This window comes from Tachysurus fulvidraco, chromosome 18 (genome assembly GCF_022655615.1).
Source record: "Tachysurus fulvidraco isolate hzauxx_2018 chromosome 18, HZAU_PFXX_2.0, whole genome shotgun sequence".
In the NCBI taxonomy this organism is placed as follows: Eukaryota; Metazoa; Chordata; class Actinopteri; order Siluriformes; family Bagridae; genus Tachysurus; species Tachysurus fulvidraco.
Window position 1 is genome coordinate 3,416,952 of NC_062535.1, and position 17,309 is coordinate 3,434,260.

Here is a 17,309-nt window from a genome sequence, read left to right on the forward strand (position 1 = left end):
TTAGATCAAATGGTCTTTTCAATTTAGTGTGTGACAACAACGATTTACTTAAGTAAAGTCGGCCGCATATTCATTGTGTTTCATATTTAGGTTCATATGTATTTTGTCCCCCATGGAGGAAAGCTGATTTTGAGGAAAATTGGGTTGTAGCTGCCTCTCTACATGTCAGGACTCAGCCCGGACTTTTGGCCATGTGCCATTGTTTACGTTTCTCATCACGTGTCTGCCCCGCCTTCATCTGCCCCTCCCTGTCTCCACAGCTGTTCCTAATCATGTCTCTAATCGGGAATCAACTGTTGTCTTTGTCCTGTCTAGTCTGTGTTATTTTTCATGTTTTTTCATTATTAAACCCTGTTATTTTTGCCATCCTGCGTTTATGTCCCTTTTATCCTGGGTTCATGACACTACATTACTACGATAGAAAAGAGGAGATATTTGTGTAGTAACAGCGTTTAGCTCAGGAATTATTGACTCGGGAAATTTGAATCTGTGAATATGTGGCCAACTTTACTTAATTCAACGATTTTTTGTGTAGACAGTTGGTAGCTGCTGATATTAAAACAAAGAAATATTAACTTACCTATATAGCCTCGATTCTCCTGTTTCTCCGGCTCCTAGTAGTCCCGCTCTGGCAGCAAAACACGTCCGGGCAAATTCCTCCTTTACTCAGCTTTTAAAGGATGCTCACTAGATATTCAAGTTTCACAACTTAATATGTTTCTGTTGTTACGTGAAGTTAAAAGTGTTTGTTCAAAATCGATATATAATTAAGTCAAGACAGTATTCTTATTAAAATGAGTTATCAACTCACCAATACAAGTACATATTACAAACTTAATTTTTATGCTGGAAATGTTGTTAATTTTAAGTTTTAAAAACTAACCCATTAATTTTTTAGAGTCTATCTATCTATCTATCTATCTATCTATCTATCTATCTATCTATCTATCTATCTATCTATCTATCTATCTATCTATCTATCTAATGTAGTGGAAATTTTTACTTTAGAGAAGAACACATGAATCTGTCCTTCTAGGCTTCTGTATTTCCCATGGCTGGTAGTTATTGTGACTAGAGATTTCAGTTGTTTCTTCCTAAAACTGCCTTTAATCAGACCTTTCCCATGAGACCTTTTATGTTCCCGTGGGATTAGCTTGGTCAGAAGATGAGCAGGCGATGCTTCTAAGCCAATGGTGGATGATGTTTTGGTTTTACGTGTCCTGTTTCATTTTATTCCTGTCTATAAAATGCTGGTGTTATCAATAATGGAGGCCCTTCCTCTCTGATTTTACACGTAGAGTGTTGGGTCCTTCTGCAAAGCTGAACACAATAAACCGTGAAAACGTTTATACTCTTGCCCGTGCCTGTTGGTGTGATATTTTTATGCTTTAATTCTCTCGAAACTCAAAACTTCCACAACAGGCTGGTGTTGTCGGCAGGATTCCGCGTTTGAGAGTCGACTTCGGGGATTCCCAGGGAGGCTTGCAGCGCTCAAGCCTTGAAGGCTGTTAACTTCACCTCGACCACAAAATTGGCTATGAGCGTGAGAGGACTCGGGAGTTCACCGTGAGCCGCCTCAACGCTGGAATCAAAAGTAATTGGATGTGTGGAAGGTGAGAGAATCTATTTTTATTTGTGTTAAAAAACACTGCTTAATCTGCTAAAGTTGTAAGGGTTTTATTTTGAAAACCATAGTTGAATTCATTAGTGTTGAATAGTGAATATTGTTGGTTGTCTCTCTGTAGAAAGTGCTGTAAAGACAGGATTTAAACCTGGATCTGTCGACAGGTCAGTGATCTGGATAGGCACCTAGTGCAAGGCCTAAGAATATAAAAGTAAAGCACGGCACTAATCTGGGATTAGGTGCTAAAGGTGTCTTGTTTGCGAGGTTTTGAGAAAACCCGCCGCTAAGAGCTGACGAGCTCGGTGTAGACTCTCCAGAGAGCAAAGCAGGTTTGGGGAAAAGAGAAAAGGCCAAAACAAAAGATAGCACACACACACATAGCACAGGCTTTCTGGTGCAGAGACTGTCAACAATAAACTAAGATAGTCATGGGCAACAGTATTTCTAAGAGCATGCTCAATAAAAACCCAGTGTGTGTCACTGGACCTAATGTGAATTATATGAGAAATAATTATGGTCCTGATTCTGTGTCACAATTGCTGCGGTGGGTGACGGAGTGTGGCTTCCCAGACGGCGGCAGTTTTAGCTTGAAGCAGTTAGATTTGCTGAAAGGTAACCTGACCCAAATGGAAATAGTGAGATAATGTTGGGAAGAAGAAGAAGAGCAGGGTAGAAATAAACTGGACAGCTTTTCACTTGTGGAAGTTAGAGGCTGAAAAAAGTTTTTAAAAAGCACAATGTACTCCAAAGAGAGCATCTATACAATATGTACAGAATACACAAAGTACAATAAGTAACTCACAAAGTCTCCAGTGTCTTAAGTCTTTTTCAGATGATCCTGACCTGGATGGACCGCCTCCTCGACCACGTCTGGCAGCGGCTGCGTCATGTCGACAGGTGTGCGCGGATCCGGAGCCAGCTCGTGTGGAGCCGAAGGAGAGTCCACTGCCTCCACCATAGGCAGTTAAGGCTGACCCACCCTCTCCACCGATCGCGGATCGTACACGCCAGAAAGACAAGCAAAAGGAGACTACGGATCTTGAACCTGTCAGAGAAGAGGCTTCGATTCCAGAGGTTAAAGAGCAACTTCAGAGTGTGATTACAATGCCCATGGTGGAAGTAGCAGGGCCGGATGGAGACCCTATGTTAGTACACCGTCCGTGGACACTAAAGGACATTGAGCATGCTCATGAGCACCTCCCTGACCCGAGAGAAGGGGGGGGGGGGGGGTTTGGTGTGGAGTTGGAACGTTTCTGCAAAGAATTTCGTCCCACCTCTCTTGAACTGAGGCGCCTGCTGGGAAGAAAACTAGCATCTGAGATAACGCGGATTCAGTATGAATGGCCGGATGAAAATCTGTGCATGAGGCATCCAGATCATGAGAGCGGGAGGAATGCGACGTACTGTAACTTCGTAACGGAATTACGTGAAGCGTGTTATGAAGCCTTTCCAGTGAAGATGGATATGACAAAGATTGCGCTGTGCAAACAGCAGGACAGCGAGACAGTTGCGCAATATCTTCATCGCCTCACGGAAGTACACAACGTGCACAGCGGCCTTATTGCCCCCGAGAATATGAGTGAGGGGGTAGTGACCGCATACGAGGCGCATTTGAGAAACAGTTTCATGAATGGACTGATTCCGGAAATATCTGACAAGGTGAAAAACCTATGCATCACGTGGGACACTGGAAAGCTGAGCCTTATCGAACAACATGCTCTGCATGCGGAAAAGCTGCTCACGCAAGCCAAGCAAGATCAGGGAAAAAAGAGAGAAGAACAAACACACAAAGTTCAGCTGACAATGATGCAAGCCATGACGAGATCTCAGACACAATGGAGAGGGACCTCCACATATCGAGGAAGAGGGCGATATCGAGGAAGAGGGAGAGGAAGAGCCAGAAGCGGAAAAGAAAAAGGGGGAGAGAGTGGATGTTTTGTTTGCGGAGGACAAGATCACTGGGCAAGGGAATGCCCTAAGAGACATGGTGAGGAAACTGCATGACCATCAACATCTCAGGTCGAGGAGGTCAGTCCTGAAGGGATGGGTGAGTCAAAATCTTTGATGCAATGCAATGAGGAAATTCTTCAGCTAACTTCTGATTCCGACTTAAATTTTAAGGTTTTGAATGCTATTGATTTTCTTGAAAAGAAATATACTCCACAAGGCACATATGCAAAATACAGTTTAGATGCCTACAAGCACATGCCAGTGCACACATTGAATGTAGAAGGGAAAGACATTTTGTTTTTTGATCACAGAGGAAACTCTGTGATCAAATTACATGAGTTGAGTGAGATGCCAGAAATGAGTGGTAGATCCCTGAATTCAGTTGGAGCGTCTGGGATTATCGTGAAAGAAAAATTTACAGCACCCTTAAGGTGTGTTGAGAATAACCAACAGTCATTCACATTTTCTTTTCTGCTTTCTGAATGCTGCCCGATTAATTTGATGGGCAGGGATTTGATCTGCAAATTGGGAATAAACCTAATTAGCACCCCAAACAGATTAAAAGTGTGTAAAAGTCAAATAGGTGAATTTCAGGGCATTAAGTGGGACCCCAGACCTCTGTTGTATGTGTATGAGTGGGAACTCAGCACCTCTTCTGTGAATTCAGTGAATCAAGCACTCTTAGATAAGGCCTATAATGTTACTAACCCTACACGCACACAGTACATGAACACACATGATCTGCACTGCACAGCACACACACACACAGGGCCTGATGTAGTTTATGAACAAGAGTGGTTTGAAATGCAGCCAAAAGCTGATGTGTTGTTACTGACAAAGTTGTATTGGGATAATCACAGATGTACTGCAGAAGTGAGTCTTTCTTGTATAAATGTGAAGCCGGGGAAGGCCCATCCGTTCACTATAGAGAATTCACACCCACATGTGTCTTTATCAAAAGGTGAAACAGAGAAATGGGAAGATTTAGGGATGTGGACATTAAAATGTGTGAAAGCTGATGATTGGAAACCCAGTTCAGATTCCACAGTGTTGTACAGTGAGAAAACTAAAGCCTATTGCATGCACTTGAATTGGGTAGATTTTGTTGACAGAACAGTTGAGATAATGCCACAGGCAGACACAGATGTACTGAAAACAATGTGGCAGATGACACACATTTCTGGGGAAGATCCCCGATTACAAGCAGTTCCTAGAGAACTTTGGGCAACAGGGAAAAATGATGTAGGTCTGATAAAAATTGTGCACCGGTGCAGATAACACCTAAATCGGATTACAGACCTTGCAAAACTCAGTACCCCTTAAAGCCAGAGGCTATTAGGGGTATCACACCAGTGTTTAATTCACTGCTTGAAGCTGGAGTGATTGTGCCATGTGAAACCTCCCCAGTGAGAACACCTATTTTTCCAGTGAGGAAACCTAGGCCTCTGGGTGAACCAGAGTGGCGTTTTGTCCAAGATTTGCAAGTAGTGAATGATGCAGTAATTCCAAGAGCTCCAAATGTGCCAAACCCTCACACAATCTTGTCTCAGATTCCACCAGAAAGCAAGTGGTTTTCTGTGGTAGACTTAGCTAATGCTTTTTTCAGTGTACCAGTTCATCCAGACAGCCAGTTTTGGTTTGCGTTTTCTTTCGATGGAAAGCCGTACACTTTTACCAGATTGTGTCAGGGATTTTGCGAATCTCCAACTATTTACAATGAAGCTCTTAAAAACAGTCTTGAATCTCTGACGCTGACCCCAGGGTCAGCAATTCTTCAATATATGGACGACTGCATGATTGCAGCGCCATCTAAAGAGCAATGTGAAAAAGACACTATTGCGTTACTTTGTCATCTAGCGGAGGAAGGTCACAAGGCGAGCTTATCAAAGCTGCAGTTTGTAAAACAGCAAGTGAAATTCTTGGGGCATCTGATAACAGAACAAGGCAAAACTATTGAGCAGAACAGAGTTGCAGCAATACAAAACATTCCAAAGCCTAACACAAAAAAACAACTGATGTCATTTCTAGGCATGTGTTCTTACTGTAGGACTTTCATACCAAACTATGCAGTCCTCGAAGCACCTTTGAGCGCAATTGTTCATGGGAAAGGCCTACAGGCCCACAGTGCACTGACTTGGACACCAGAGGCAGAAAAAGCCTTCGTAGATTTAAAAATGGCTTTACAAACCACCCCAACATTAGGGATTCCAGATCCAAACGAATTGTTTGTACAAACAGTTGATGAAAAAAGTGGTTGTATGACATCAATGCTATTGCAAAATCATGGTGGGAAAATGAGACCAGTGGCCTACTTGTCTGCTAAATTGGATCCTGTAGCGGCAGGCCTGCCAATGTGTTTAAGAGCAGTAGCAGCAGCTGAGAAAGCAGTTAATGCTTCTAGAGATATTGTGGGATACAGTGAACTATCTCTTTTGGTCCCACATGCAGTGTCACTTCTTCTTCTTGAACAGAAAACAGCACATATGTCTGCAGCACGTTGGCTGAGATATCACACTATTTTGCTTGACATGCCAAATGTGAAAGTAAAACGCTGTACTGTGTTAAACCCTGCAACTCTTCTCCCTACAGAAGCAGATGGAAAACCACACAATTGTGTTGCAGTTGTAAATGAAATTTGCAGTCCTAGGTCTGATTTGCAGGAAACGCCGTTGCTGAATCCAGATCTTGAGTTTTTTGTGGATGGATCAGCCTTCAGAGATCAGAAAACAGGCCGCAACTGCGTGGGGTATGCAGTAGTGACACAACATGAAACGATTAAAGCAGAATCATTACCAGAGCATCTCTCTGCGCAGGCAGCCGAATTGGTTGCTTTAACAACAGCATGCAGGTTAGCAAGAGACAAAACTGTCACCATTTATACTGACAGTAGATATGCATTTGGGGTAGTACATGATTTTGGTGCATTGTGGAAAAACAGAGGTTTCCTGACTTCTTCAGGTAAAGCAATCACGCATGGCCTGATTTCTGAACTCCTGGATGCAATCCTGTTGCCAAAATCTATTGCCATATTTAAGTGTGAAGCACACACTGGGAAACATGACCCCATTTCAAAGGGCAATGCGCAAGCAGATGCAGCAGCAAAATCAGCTGCACAGAAACTGATTTTCTCGTCAAAGAACGACAAAACTTTTTGTATGTTGAAAATATGTACTCCCTTCAATCACAATCTACAGCCCAAGAAAGAGCCACATGGAGGAAAGCAGGAGGTGTGGTAAGAGATGGGGTTTGGTACGGCCCTGATGACAAGCCATGTTTGCCAAAGAAATTGTTTCCATTCTATGCTAAATTGGCGCATGGCCAAGACCATGCGTCAAAAGGGGGGATGTATAACAGTGTCTCCAGATACTGGCACACTAAGGGCTTTGCAAACTATTCCCAGAAGTTTTGTGAGAAATGTATAGTGTGTGCAACAAACAACATTGGCCGAGGCGTTAAAGTCTCCCAGAGCGCCCATCCTCCGCCACAGCGACCATTTGAACACCTTCAGATGGACTTTATTGAACTGACACCCAGTGAAGGCAAAAAATACTGTTTGGTGATAGTGGATATGTTCTCTAAGTGGGTGGAATCTTTCCCCACTTCCAAACAGGATGCAAGTGCAGTAGCTAAAGCACTCTTGTCTGAAATTATTCCTCGTTGGGGAATCCCTGACAAAATCAGTAGTGACAATGGGACTCCATTTGTAAACCAAGCACTTCGACGGGTGGGAGAGTACTTGGGTATAGATCTCAGACAACACTGTGCGTACCACCCTGCCAGCGGAGGGGCGGTAGAGCGAGAAAATGGTACGCTAAAAAATAAATTGGCCAAGTGCTGTGATGAAACAGGTCTATCATGGATAAAGGCCCTTCCCATTGTGTTATTATACATGAGAACGAGAACTAGAGGGAGAGTGAATTTAAGCCCATTTGAGATACTGTTTGGCAGACCCCCAAATACAGGAATTGAGCCTGGACACACACCCAGATTAACCACAAGCCAATGTGAAGATGAAATGCTGTGTTATTGTGCAAACGTGTCCTCTGTTTTGTCTCAAATCCATAAGCAGGTGAAGGAAGCACTGCCTAAGGTGACGCAAACAGATCTGCACAGTCTCAAACCAGGTGACTGGGTGGTGGTTAAGGATTTCAGGAGGAAAAGCTGGAGAGCCAGGCGGTGGCTGGGACCATTTCAGGTACTTCTGACCACGCAGACTGCAGTGAAGGTTGCAGAAAGAGCAACGTGGATTCACGTTAGCCACTGTAAGCGGGTTCCTGAGCCAGAGGAAAAACCAACACCCGACAGCTGCAAAGAGGAATGAGAAGGGGCATCAGGGCACACGGTGACGTGCTAGTAACCTCTCCCGTGAGCTCCAACTGACTTTCCACGACGCGTATAGTGTCTGAGTCAGAAGAAAACCCTGATACAACGCAGCAGCCGACACCGAGAAGGAGCAGCGTCATCTGAAGGAGTAACATCGACACACACACACACACGAATGTAAACACAAATGTTAATGAAATTAATGAACTGAAAGAGGTAAATATGACAGACACTTACGACAGCAGATGACTGTACAGCATTACACATTTACGACAGCCAGACTCCCATACAAACACAAATATAAGATCTGACTTCTACAATCGATCAACATTGATGAGTAAAAGCTCCTGTTAAGATGAGGAGCCTGTTTGACTATCACCCAAGAGTTTTAGGGATCATTGGCATCCTTATGATCTGCCTGTTAATTAGAGGGAATGCAGAAAAGACTTGAGAAAGGATAGAAAGGATGCTTATAGAGTCCAGAATGGCACACATTTGAGTCTGGTGATAAATTCACCGGCCTCCCTGTGGTGTGAAGCTGGAGGTCCTGGGAGGACTGATTTAACTGGTACCACCATATGTCTACGGACTCTAATGCGTGTGACAAAATGAACATTCAAGGTAAATCAAATAAGAGTTAACACATTTGTTGCACAGCCTCCTCCTAAATTGAACTACACACACTGTTTTGTAGGTACAGGAAACATACCGTTGGGTAATATCGCCAGCCGTAGGTGCACTCATTTATATTACCCATATTCTGATGACGGAACCTGCCCACAGGCAGAGTGTTCCCTCATTCATCCATCTGACACCGGCACATTACTCAGGGCTGACGACTGGTACTGGGTCTGTGGTAAAAACGTGTATCTAGCCCTACCCCGTAACTGGGGAGGAGTATGTACTTTAGCAAGGTTTAGGTATCCAGGTGTGGTCATAGCTCACTCACACTCACCAATAAAGCGACCCAAGAGAGACGTGCCTGATAATGACTTTCCTCCGCCAGAACATAGACTGAAACCTAAACTGAGTAAATTCTTTGATTCCTTCTTCCCACAGTATGGGATGACTCAGGTTTGGAATCAACTAGAAGTCACACATTATCGGCTTGCCACTTATATTAACTCCACTAATCGGGCAACCGAAGGCATTAAACAGGAACTCCCCGCGGCCCTTAGATTGACTGCTACACAAAATAGAATGGCCTTAGATATTCTATTAGCTTAAGAGGGAGGTGTATGTGCCCTGATTGGAGATCAATGTTGCACCTTCATTCCCTCGAACGATGACGACCATGGGTCTATCTCTGATGCACTGCATGATATGCACAATGTGGCAAACCAAATGAAACGAGACGAACACGGAGATAATAGTTGGGGACTTTGGTATACACTGTTCGGACAGTGGACTCCCTATCTATCAATGATAATCCCAGTGATTGTGGTATTTATCTTATTATGTTTGTTTGGCCCTTGCGTATACAAATGCATTCATTACATCATAATGTCCAATCTAACGACCAAACAACTTGTGAAACTAGATGAGATTGACGATGACCCTGAATGTAGTCCTCCGTTCAGCGATGACTATTTCACTGAATTTGCCCAGACTGATCCAGAAACAAACAAAGGTGAATACGGACAGTAGAGACTGTGACTTGTAGTGAAGTTAAGACTTGATTAATGCTTAATGCTTTTCCTTTAACTGCATATTTTTTATATATACGGGTCCTGTCCCCACAAAAACAGCATATTATCCACTAAAGATCATGTATTTTATGAAGCATTCATGTGACACATGATTAGCTTAAGATTTAAATGATTATATTCTAGCTGATTAACAATGTTGTAGATTAAGTAGTTGATTAACAATACTGGTATCGATCGATCATTTAGAGTTTCTATTTTGTTACAGATTAATGATTAGTAAAATTTTGTGTATTGTCCCAGGGACCAAAGGGGGGAATTGTAGTGGAAATTTTTACTTTAGAGAAGAACACATGAATCTGTCCTTCTAGGCTTCTGTATTTCCCATGGCTGGTAGTTATTGTGACTAGAGATTTCAGTTGTTTCTTCCTAAAACTGCCTTTAATCAGACCTTTCCCATGAGACCTTTTTTGTTCCCGTGGGATTAGCTTGGTCAGAAGATGAGCAGGCGATGCTTCTAAGCCAATGGTGGATGATGTTTTGGTTGTACGTGTCCTGTTTCATTTTATTCCTATCTATAAAATGCTGGTGTTATCAATAATGGAGGCCCTTCCTCTCTGATTTTACACGTAATGTGTTGGGTCCTTCTGCAAAGCTGAACACAATAAACCGTGAAAACCTTTATACTCTTGCCCGTGCCTGTTGGTGTGATATTTTTATGCTTTAATTCTCTCGAACCTCAAAACTTCCACAACACTATCTATCTATTGCTGTAACAATGGGGTTATTCTTCTTTACTAAATCTACACTTCTGTTTAGTGAAAGTGGTTTTAGTTTGATGACACATTTAAACCTTACCCTAACATTTAGCCCTGCATGTTTGTGATGTATGTTTGTGATGTGGAACACAAAACACAGAGATACACTAAAACACAAACTTGAAATGTACTTTTATTTGATAGGAAACTGGCAGCAGTCATTATCACCCATATCCTTACACATTAAAAGAACAAGTGCTCAGAAATCCCAGGTATAGAAACCATCAACATGTCATTATGCAGACATCCTGATAACACACTCAAAAAACAAAGAACTATAGAAATATATATGTATAATGAAAACAAAAACATAAAGAATAATGAGGATTTTCACATAACTGTTTAAATGGCTTGGTGTTCTAAACTTCCTGCATAGGTGTAAATGAGCTGTTGTTCTTTATATATATGCTATAGTTCTTTATTCTTTGAAAGCAGACAAAAAACAATTATATGTGCAAACCAACACACTGTAGTTTAAACATCAGGTTAATAGATTTCACCTACATTACCCAGAAACCCCTTTATTAATAAGAACAGTCAATACTACTACTACTACTACTACTACTACTACTACTACTAATAATAATAATAATAATAATAATAATGTGTAGAAGAGAATAAATGAGACATTGCTGTAGATCAGCTGATGCTGGACACAGATGATGGACCACAACTTGTCTTCAGTCTTCATGTTTAATAAAACAAATCTTCAAATGAAAACCAAAAAAAAAAATTTTTTAAATGCAATATCAAAAAAGCGCAGTAAAACACAAGCTTACAAAAACACTGTGACTAACCATCATAGGTAGAGCAGATGAAGTTGAGCTTCTGGCTCTCAGGCAGCTCGATCCACTTCTGCTCTCCTCCAGACTGCACTGCTCCGCTTCTCTTCTCATGACTACAGTCTTCATTCCAGGTCCCATTCCCTGGTGCCCAGCCCTCATAGCAGATTATTGATCCAACAACCCAGAACCAGACACGCTGGGCGCAGTCGTGACGCAGGCCGAGCCACACATGTTCAGTGGAGGCGTTTTGAGTCACTTCCTTCACCCAGAGCTGCATCTCCTCGGTGCGCACTGACACCAGGTCATGATGATGGTTCCTGCAGTATGTCAGAGCTTCCCACCAGGTCAGGTTCTCCTTAATCAGGATCAGTTTATCTGGATAAAAGAGGCAGCATTCAATAAAAGCTAAAGTGAACATTTACAACCCAATAGTTTTTCATCTTTTATTTAGCCGAAGATTTAAACAGGAATCTGGATATAATATCCTGAAAATATTGTTAATATGAATATTTTGTTCTGCAAATTTTATTAAAAAGTTTAATTATCTGTCTCATATCCATTTGTGATTGTATTTATAAAACAAAGTGTATTGTATACAGTTCATGATAATACAAAACAGCATCAGGAGGGACATTCTACCAGAAACGTACATTATCTGTCCTTGAATTGTTTACAGGGAATTAAAAGTATTTTATCCAAAAATGTCTAAAACTGACTAATGGTTGATTTCTGTGAAGTGTTCTGTAAATGAATATGTCATTCATTAGGTTTTCAGATGTTTTTTTCTTTATTAAAAACACTTTTTAAAATTACAAATCCTGTCCTTGTACAGTATTTGTCCTCAGCCGAATTGAAGCTGCAGCTTTCATAGTTTTGTTATGCAAAAAACTTTTGTTATGAAAAAAAAAACTCCATCATTAAAAAGTTTAAGTTGTTATCAATCACATTAATTAATTAAAAACATTAAATTATACATAAATTCTACAAATAAATACTATTTTACAACTGTCCCCATGTTTTCGGTCTGTCCTGTCACGTTTACATAAAACTACATAAAATGTGTGCGATACACCTTTAAGGGTATGACTCAGAGGAAGTGACATCATTTGACTGAGGAGACGCTGACACTGGTCAAGGGTGAGTTCTGTCATTTAATTGTATGATTTTAAGCTTGTTTTTGTATGTTTTTTTTTTGAGAAGGACGAGCTAAAGGGTCAGGCCCTGTCACGGTAAAACATCCCAGAAATTAATGAAAATGTTTTAATTCCAAAACATGTCTAAAAGGTTAATGAAAGCTCTTGCTTGCATGTTAACAGTTTTTATGCTAGCATGCTGGCAGGCTGATTAATGGCGGTTTAAAATGGCCGACCGTCAGGCCCTGTCACATCCCTGTGTGACAGGGGCTGACAGGCCTTCAGGGAACTGAAGAGGAGCATGGCTGAGAACGAATGCGTCATACATGTGGACTTCTCAGAGAATTATACATGTAAATATGCATCTGAGATCCAGGCAGTGCACTTTGGGCAACGCTGCACACTGGAGTTTTATATGTAGGACCAGACGCTGAGCCAGTTTGCTTCAGCACCATCTCACCATCACGACTGAAGGGGCCCCCAGCCATTTGGGAACATCTAAGCCCCATTCTGTCCTATGTCAAGGACCTCTTCCCTGCTGTCACAGTGGTCCATTTCCTCAGCCATGGACCTTGCACACAATACCGCCAGAAGGGGAACTTCTACCTCTTCACCTTTCTCCTTCACAAAAAGGGATTCCAAGCTGGGACATGGAATTTCTTCGAGGCCAGCCATGGCAAAGGGGCGCCAGATGGGGTTGGAGGTGTTATAAAGAGGAGTGCAGATCGGTTGGTGAGCCATGGCCACGATATTCATAATGCAATGGATCTGTTTGAGGCCTTGGTGCACACAGGTACCACTCTTAAACTATTCTATGTAAGCGAAGCATCCATTGACAGGGCAATGAAGGACATGCCGGACAGCATCCCCCAAGTCCCCTCAACAATGCGAATACACCAGGTTGTCACTACATCTCCTGGGAATATGTTGCACCGGGACGTTAGCTGCATGTGCACTGTAGACAAGATTCTACAGTGCACATGCTATAACACAAAGGCATTCAGCTTTAACACACCAAGCGCACCAACAACAGATGAGATAGAATGGGGTCCAGAAGTTATTCAAAAGTGGTGCGGCATAAAATATGACGGAGACATCTACCCAGGCATCATCACCGCCATTGATGAGGTTCAGGTGCAAGTGAGATGCATGCACCGTGTGGGAGTGAACCGATTCTTCTGGCCCACCAGAGAAGACATAATCTGGTATATATTTGACGATGTAATCTGTTTCATCCCACCTCCTCAGCCTGTAACCACCCTTCACCACGAGATCCGAAAAGACATTTGGGCAAAGCTTGTGGAGCACAAGGATTAGAAATGTGCCATTCTAGTTGGTAATTGTTATTGTTAATGTTAAATTAAGTTTACCATATGCTTATCGATACAATTTTGTTTTCACTCCTGCCTGTGTTTGTGCCATTTTAGCTGTTTATTGTTATTGTACCTGGCCATGTTATTGTTCAATGGAATTTTAATGAATTGTTAAATTAAATATGTTTTTATATTGAAATAAAATGATATTAGTTTATTGAATTAAAAAGACGTTTGGACTTCATCAGTTGTCAGTCATAATTTTAACGAATTACGTCCTTATTATGTCCTTGGCTGAACTTTACCATAGTCTAATATTACGTTAACATTAAAATTATGATGATTTAAAATAATAATGCTAATTAAAACTTAAATAAAGAACACAAAACATAGCTTTATCTGCATTAACGAAATCCATAAAGTCAGTCCTGTCACAGCATCGTCAGTCCTGTCACACAGGAAATCATTATATAAAAATGTATAATTTGAGGAAATATTGATGAATGAATCTCTTTAACTGTGTAGATGAATGTGGGGGTATATGTCCACTATTATGTTTTTGTAAAAATCTCCTATGTAAAGGTAGTTATTTTATAATTATATGAGTGCCTGGCGGGTATTCTGTGATTTTTGTGTACTATAGCTGACCGAAAAGTTCCTTATATTTCTTATAGGGATTACAAAACAATGTGAGATACAATCAGGGACATGTGACCAATAAGAAAATGCTATTTATATATATATAAAAAAAATTATTTGGAAACCATTCTAACATATACATATTTGTCTGTGACAGGGCCTGACATTTTAGGGGTGCAAGGCGTGTAAAAATGTATTTTATTCAATCATAAAAACATGCTGAGATGGCATTATATGTGTTTCTCATAGTTTAACATGTCCTCAGTATGAATCAATGTTCAGATTTAAGAATAAGATCCCCCCAAGATTTTTTACAAGTTTTTACGTTTCTGGTAGAATGTCCCAAGTATCGGACTTTCACCACCAGTGCATCAGCAGATTTTTCACCCACTTTTAAGCTGCACAATACTTCAGCATTGAGGGCTTCATTTGTTGATACAAAAATAGCCTCAGATTACAAAGAGAAAAAAATAATGTTCAAACTTGTTTCAAACTGAAACTAAAGAGTAAATACAAGAATTGGCATCAAAATAAAGTCATTTATAGCCCCACATTCACAGTGTCTGTCTTTTTCACTTAAATAACACACACACACACACACACACACACACACACACACACACACAGTGTACATTGTGTACACACTGACCTGAGAAGAGCAGAGTCACTGATACGAGGTGAACCATATCTATAAAGAAATTGTCAAAAAAACATTTCCAACATTACAGCTTATGAATTAATAATCTGACTCTTTCTGTGTTCTGTTATCAGTTATATTACTGTAGTAAAGTTATTAATTCACCAGCTTCTCTCTCTCTCTCTCTCTCTCTCTCTCTCTCTCTCTCTCTCTCTCTCTCTCTCTCTCTCTCTCTCTCTCACACACACACACACACACACACACACACACACACACACACACACACACATAAATAAATAAAACATAAATAAATACATGAATAAATAGATTTCCGTACCTCATGTATGTCATGTACTCCACACAGGGTGTGTGTTACGAGAGTTCATCTGTTCTTCACCTCACTTTGTGCACCTGAATCTAACAAACCTCTTATTATACAGTATTACTGTCCTCTTTCAATCCCACCCATCACTTTACATATTCCTTTAGGTACAGATGTAATCTCCGCTGTTATGTTTTTTTTTTTTTTTTTGGAACATATTTGAATATATCCGTGTGAGATGTTACATATGTACAGAATAAAGCCTGCAGGGTTTTCTAGGAATTTGGATAAATAAAAGACAGGTGAACAGAAAGAGTTGAATGTAAAGGATGGAGAATGTGAACTTAGTTCTAATTCTTATTATATTGTCTTGAAGAACCAAAATTCTGTTTTGCTTCATTACCTTATTTTTTTTAGACAACTAATTTCTAAATTCTAATCATTCTGACCTACATGCACCTACATGCACCAAACACAGGTAAGTTGTTTATCTATCTATCTACACCCTAAAAAATAATACATTGGCTGAACTCAAAAAAATTAAGGTAACAATTTGCACGCATCTTTTTAAGTAGCTTCAACTCAGTCATTATTAAGTAGACATCATGAACCTTTTATAGTTAGACTAACCCAATTTGTTTAGTACAACAACAGCTGCTTTACGTGTAGATTATGCACAACAAAACTTTTACATGAATCATTTCAGAAAGACAACAGCCTACTGACTAAACATGAAAAATTGCAAACTTAAAGAAATGTGTCAGCTGCCTATCCATCAAACATAATGCAGCAGATTGTATATGAAACAAAAATAAAAACTTAAATGTTGTAATGGCAAATTTACAAAAAGTTCAAGGTTTACAAAGTTACAAGACAGATCAACTGTGAAAATGTAAGCGTCAGCACAGCAGATACAAATGGCGCGCACACACATTGTCATGGTACTTAGTGTTATTAAAGTAACTTGCTTATTATTTAACTATTTAACTTGTTAACGGTTTATGTATGTATGTATGTATGTATGTATGTATGTATGTATGTATGTATGTATGTATGTATGTATGTATGTATGTATGTATGTGTGTGTGTGTGTGTGTATGTGTATGTATGTATGTATGTATGTATATGTGTATGTATATGTGTGTGTTTGTGTGTGTGTGTGTATGTGTGTGTATGCGTGTGTATGTACATATGTACATGTATGTATGTATGTATGTATGCGTGTATGTATGCGTGTGTGTGTGTGTGTTTGTATGTGTGTGTATGTGTGTGTATGTACGTGTATGTATGTATGCGTGTGTGTGTGTGTGTGTGTGTGTGTGTGTGTGTGTGTGTGTGTGTGTGTGTATGCGTGTGTATGTACGTATGTACATGTATGTATGTATGTATGTATTCGTGTATGTATGCGTGTGTGTGTGTGTTTGTATGTGTGTGTATGTGTGTGTATGTACGTGTATGTATGTATGCGTGTGTGTGTGTGTGTGTGTGTGTGTGTGTGTATGCGTGTCTGTCTGTCTGTCTTAATCAACCCAGTGTAAACTTTAAAATCGGACGACACTAAACATGTTCGATGTCAATTAACATCATTCAGCTGCCATTGTAAAACAAAACATAAAGTCTATTTTGAACACACAGCTAGCTAAAAGGCTATTAACTTTAGAATCAAAGAACTAGCTTAGATCAAACAGTCTTTTCAGTTTAGTGTGTGACAACAACGATTTACTTAAGTAAAGTTGGCCGCATATTCATTGTGTTTCATATTTAGGTTCATATGTATTTTGTCCCCCATGGAGGAAAGCTGATTTTGAGGAAAATAGGGTTGTAGCTGCCTCTCTACATGTCAGGACTCAGCCCGGACTTTTGGCCATGTGCCTTTGTTTACGTTCCTCGTCATGTGTCTGCCCCGCCTTTTGTCTCCCCCTCCCTGTCTCCATACCTGTTCCTAATCGTGTCTCATTGTCTTTTGTATTTAACTGTGCCGCGATGCCTTGTGCAGCGCGGAATCAACTGTTGTCTTTGTCTGGTCTAGTCTGTGTTATGTTTCATGTTTTTTCGTTATAAAACCCTGTTATTTTTGCCATCCTTTTATCCTGGGTTCATGACAGATGATTCCGCTGTA

The 17,309-nt window shown here is 40.6% G+C and overlaps 2 protein-coding genes across 2 annotated transcripts; one reads left to right on the forward strand and one right to left on the reverse strand.

Annotated features, from left to right (window-relative positions):
• Positions 1 to 2,588: 2,588 nt before the first annotated feature.
• LOC125139410 lies at positions 2,589 to 8,085 on the forward strand. Its single transcript, XM_047803317.1, has 2 exons — positions 2,589 to 3,671; positions 7,644 to 8,085. The coding sequence occupies exon 1, from the start codon at positions 2,729 to 2,731 to the stop codon at positions 3,626 to 3,628; it is 900 nt and encodes a 299-aa protein (XP_047659273.1). The 5' UTR covers positions 2,589 to 2,728; the 3' UTR covers positions 3,629 to 3,671; positions 7,644 to 8,085.
• Positions 8,086 to 10,500: 2,415 nt separating this feature from the next.
• LOC113648709 (lithostathine-1-alpha-like) lies at positions 10,501 to 15,547 on the reverse strand. The gene is made up of 4 exons (XM_027156029.2): positions 15,206 to 15,547; positions 14,881 to 14,919; positions 11,159 to 11,521; positions 10,501 to 11,068 (listed from the first exon to the last, which is right to left on the reverse strand). The coding sequence occupies exons 2-4, from the start codon at positions 14,915 to 14,917 to the stop codon at positions 11,055 to 11,057; spliced, it is 414 nt and encodes a 137-aa protein (XP_027011830.2). The 5' UTR covers positions 14,918 to 14,919; positions 15,206 to 15,547; the 3' UTR covers positions 10,501 to 11,054.
• Positions 15,548 to 17,309: the final 1,762 nt, after the last annotated feature.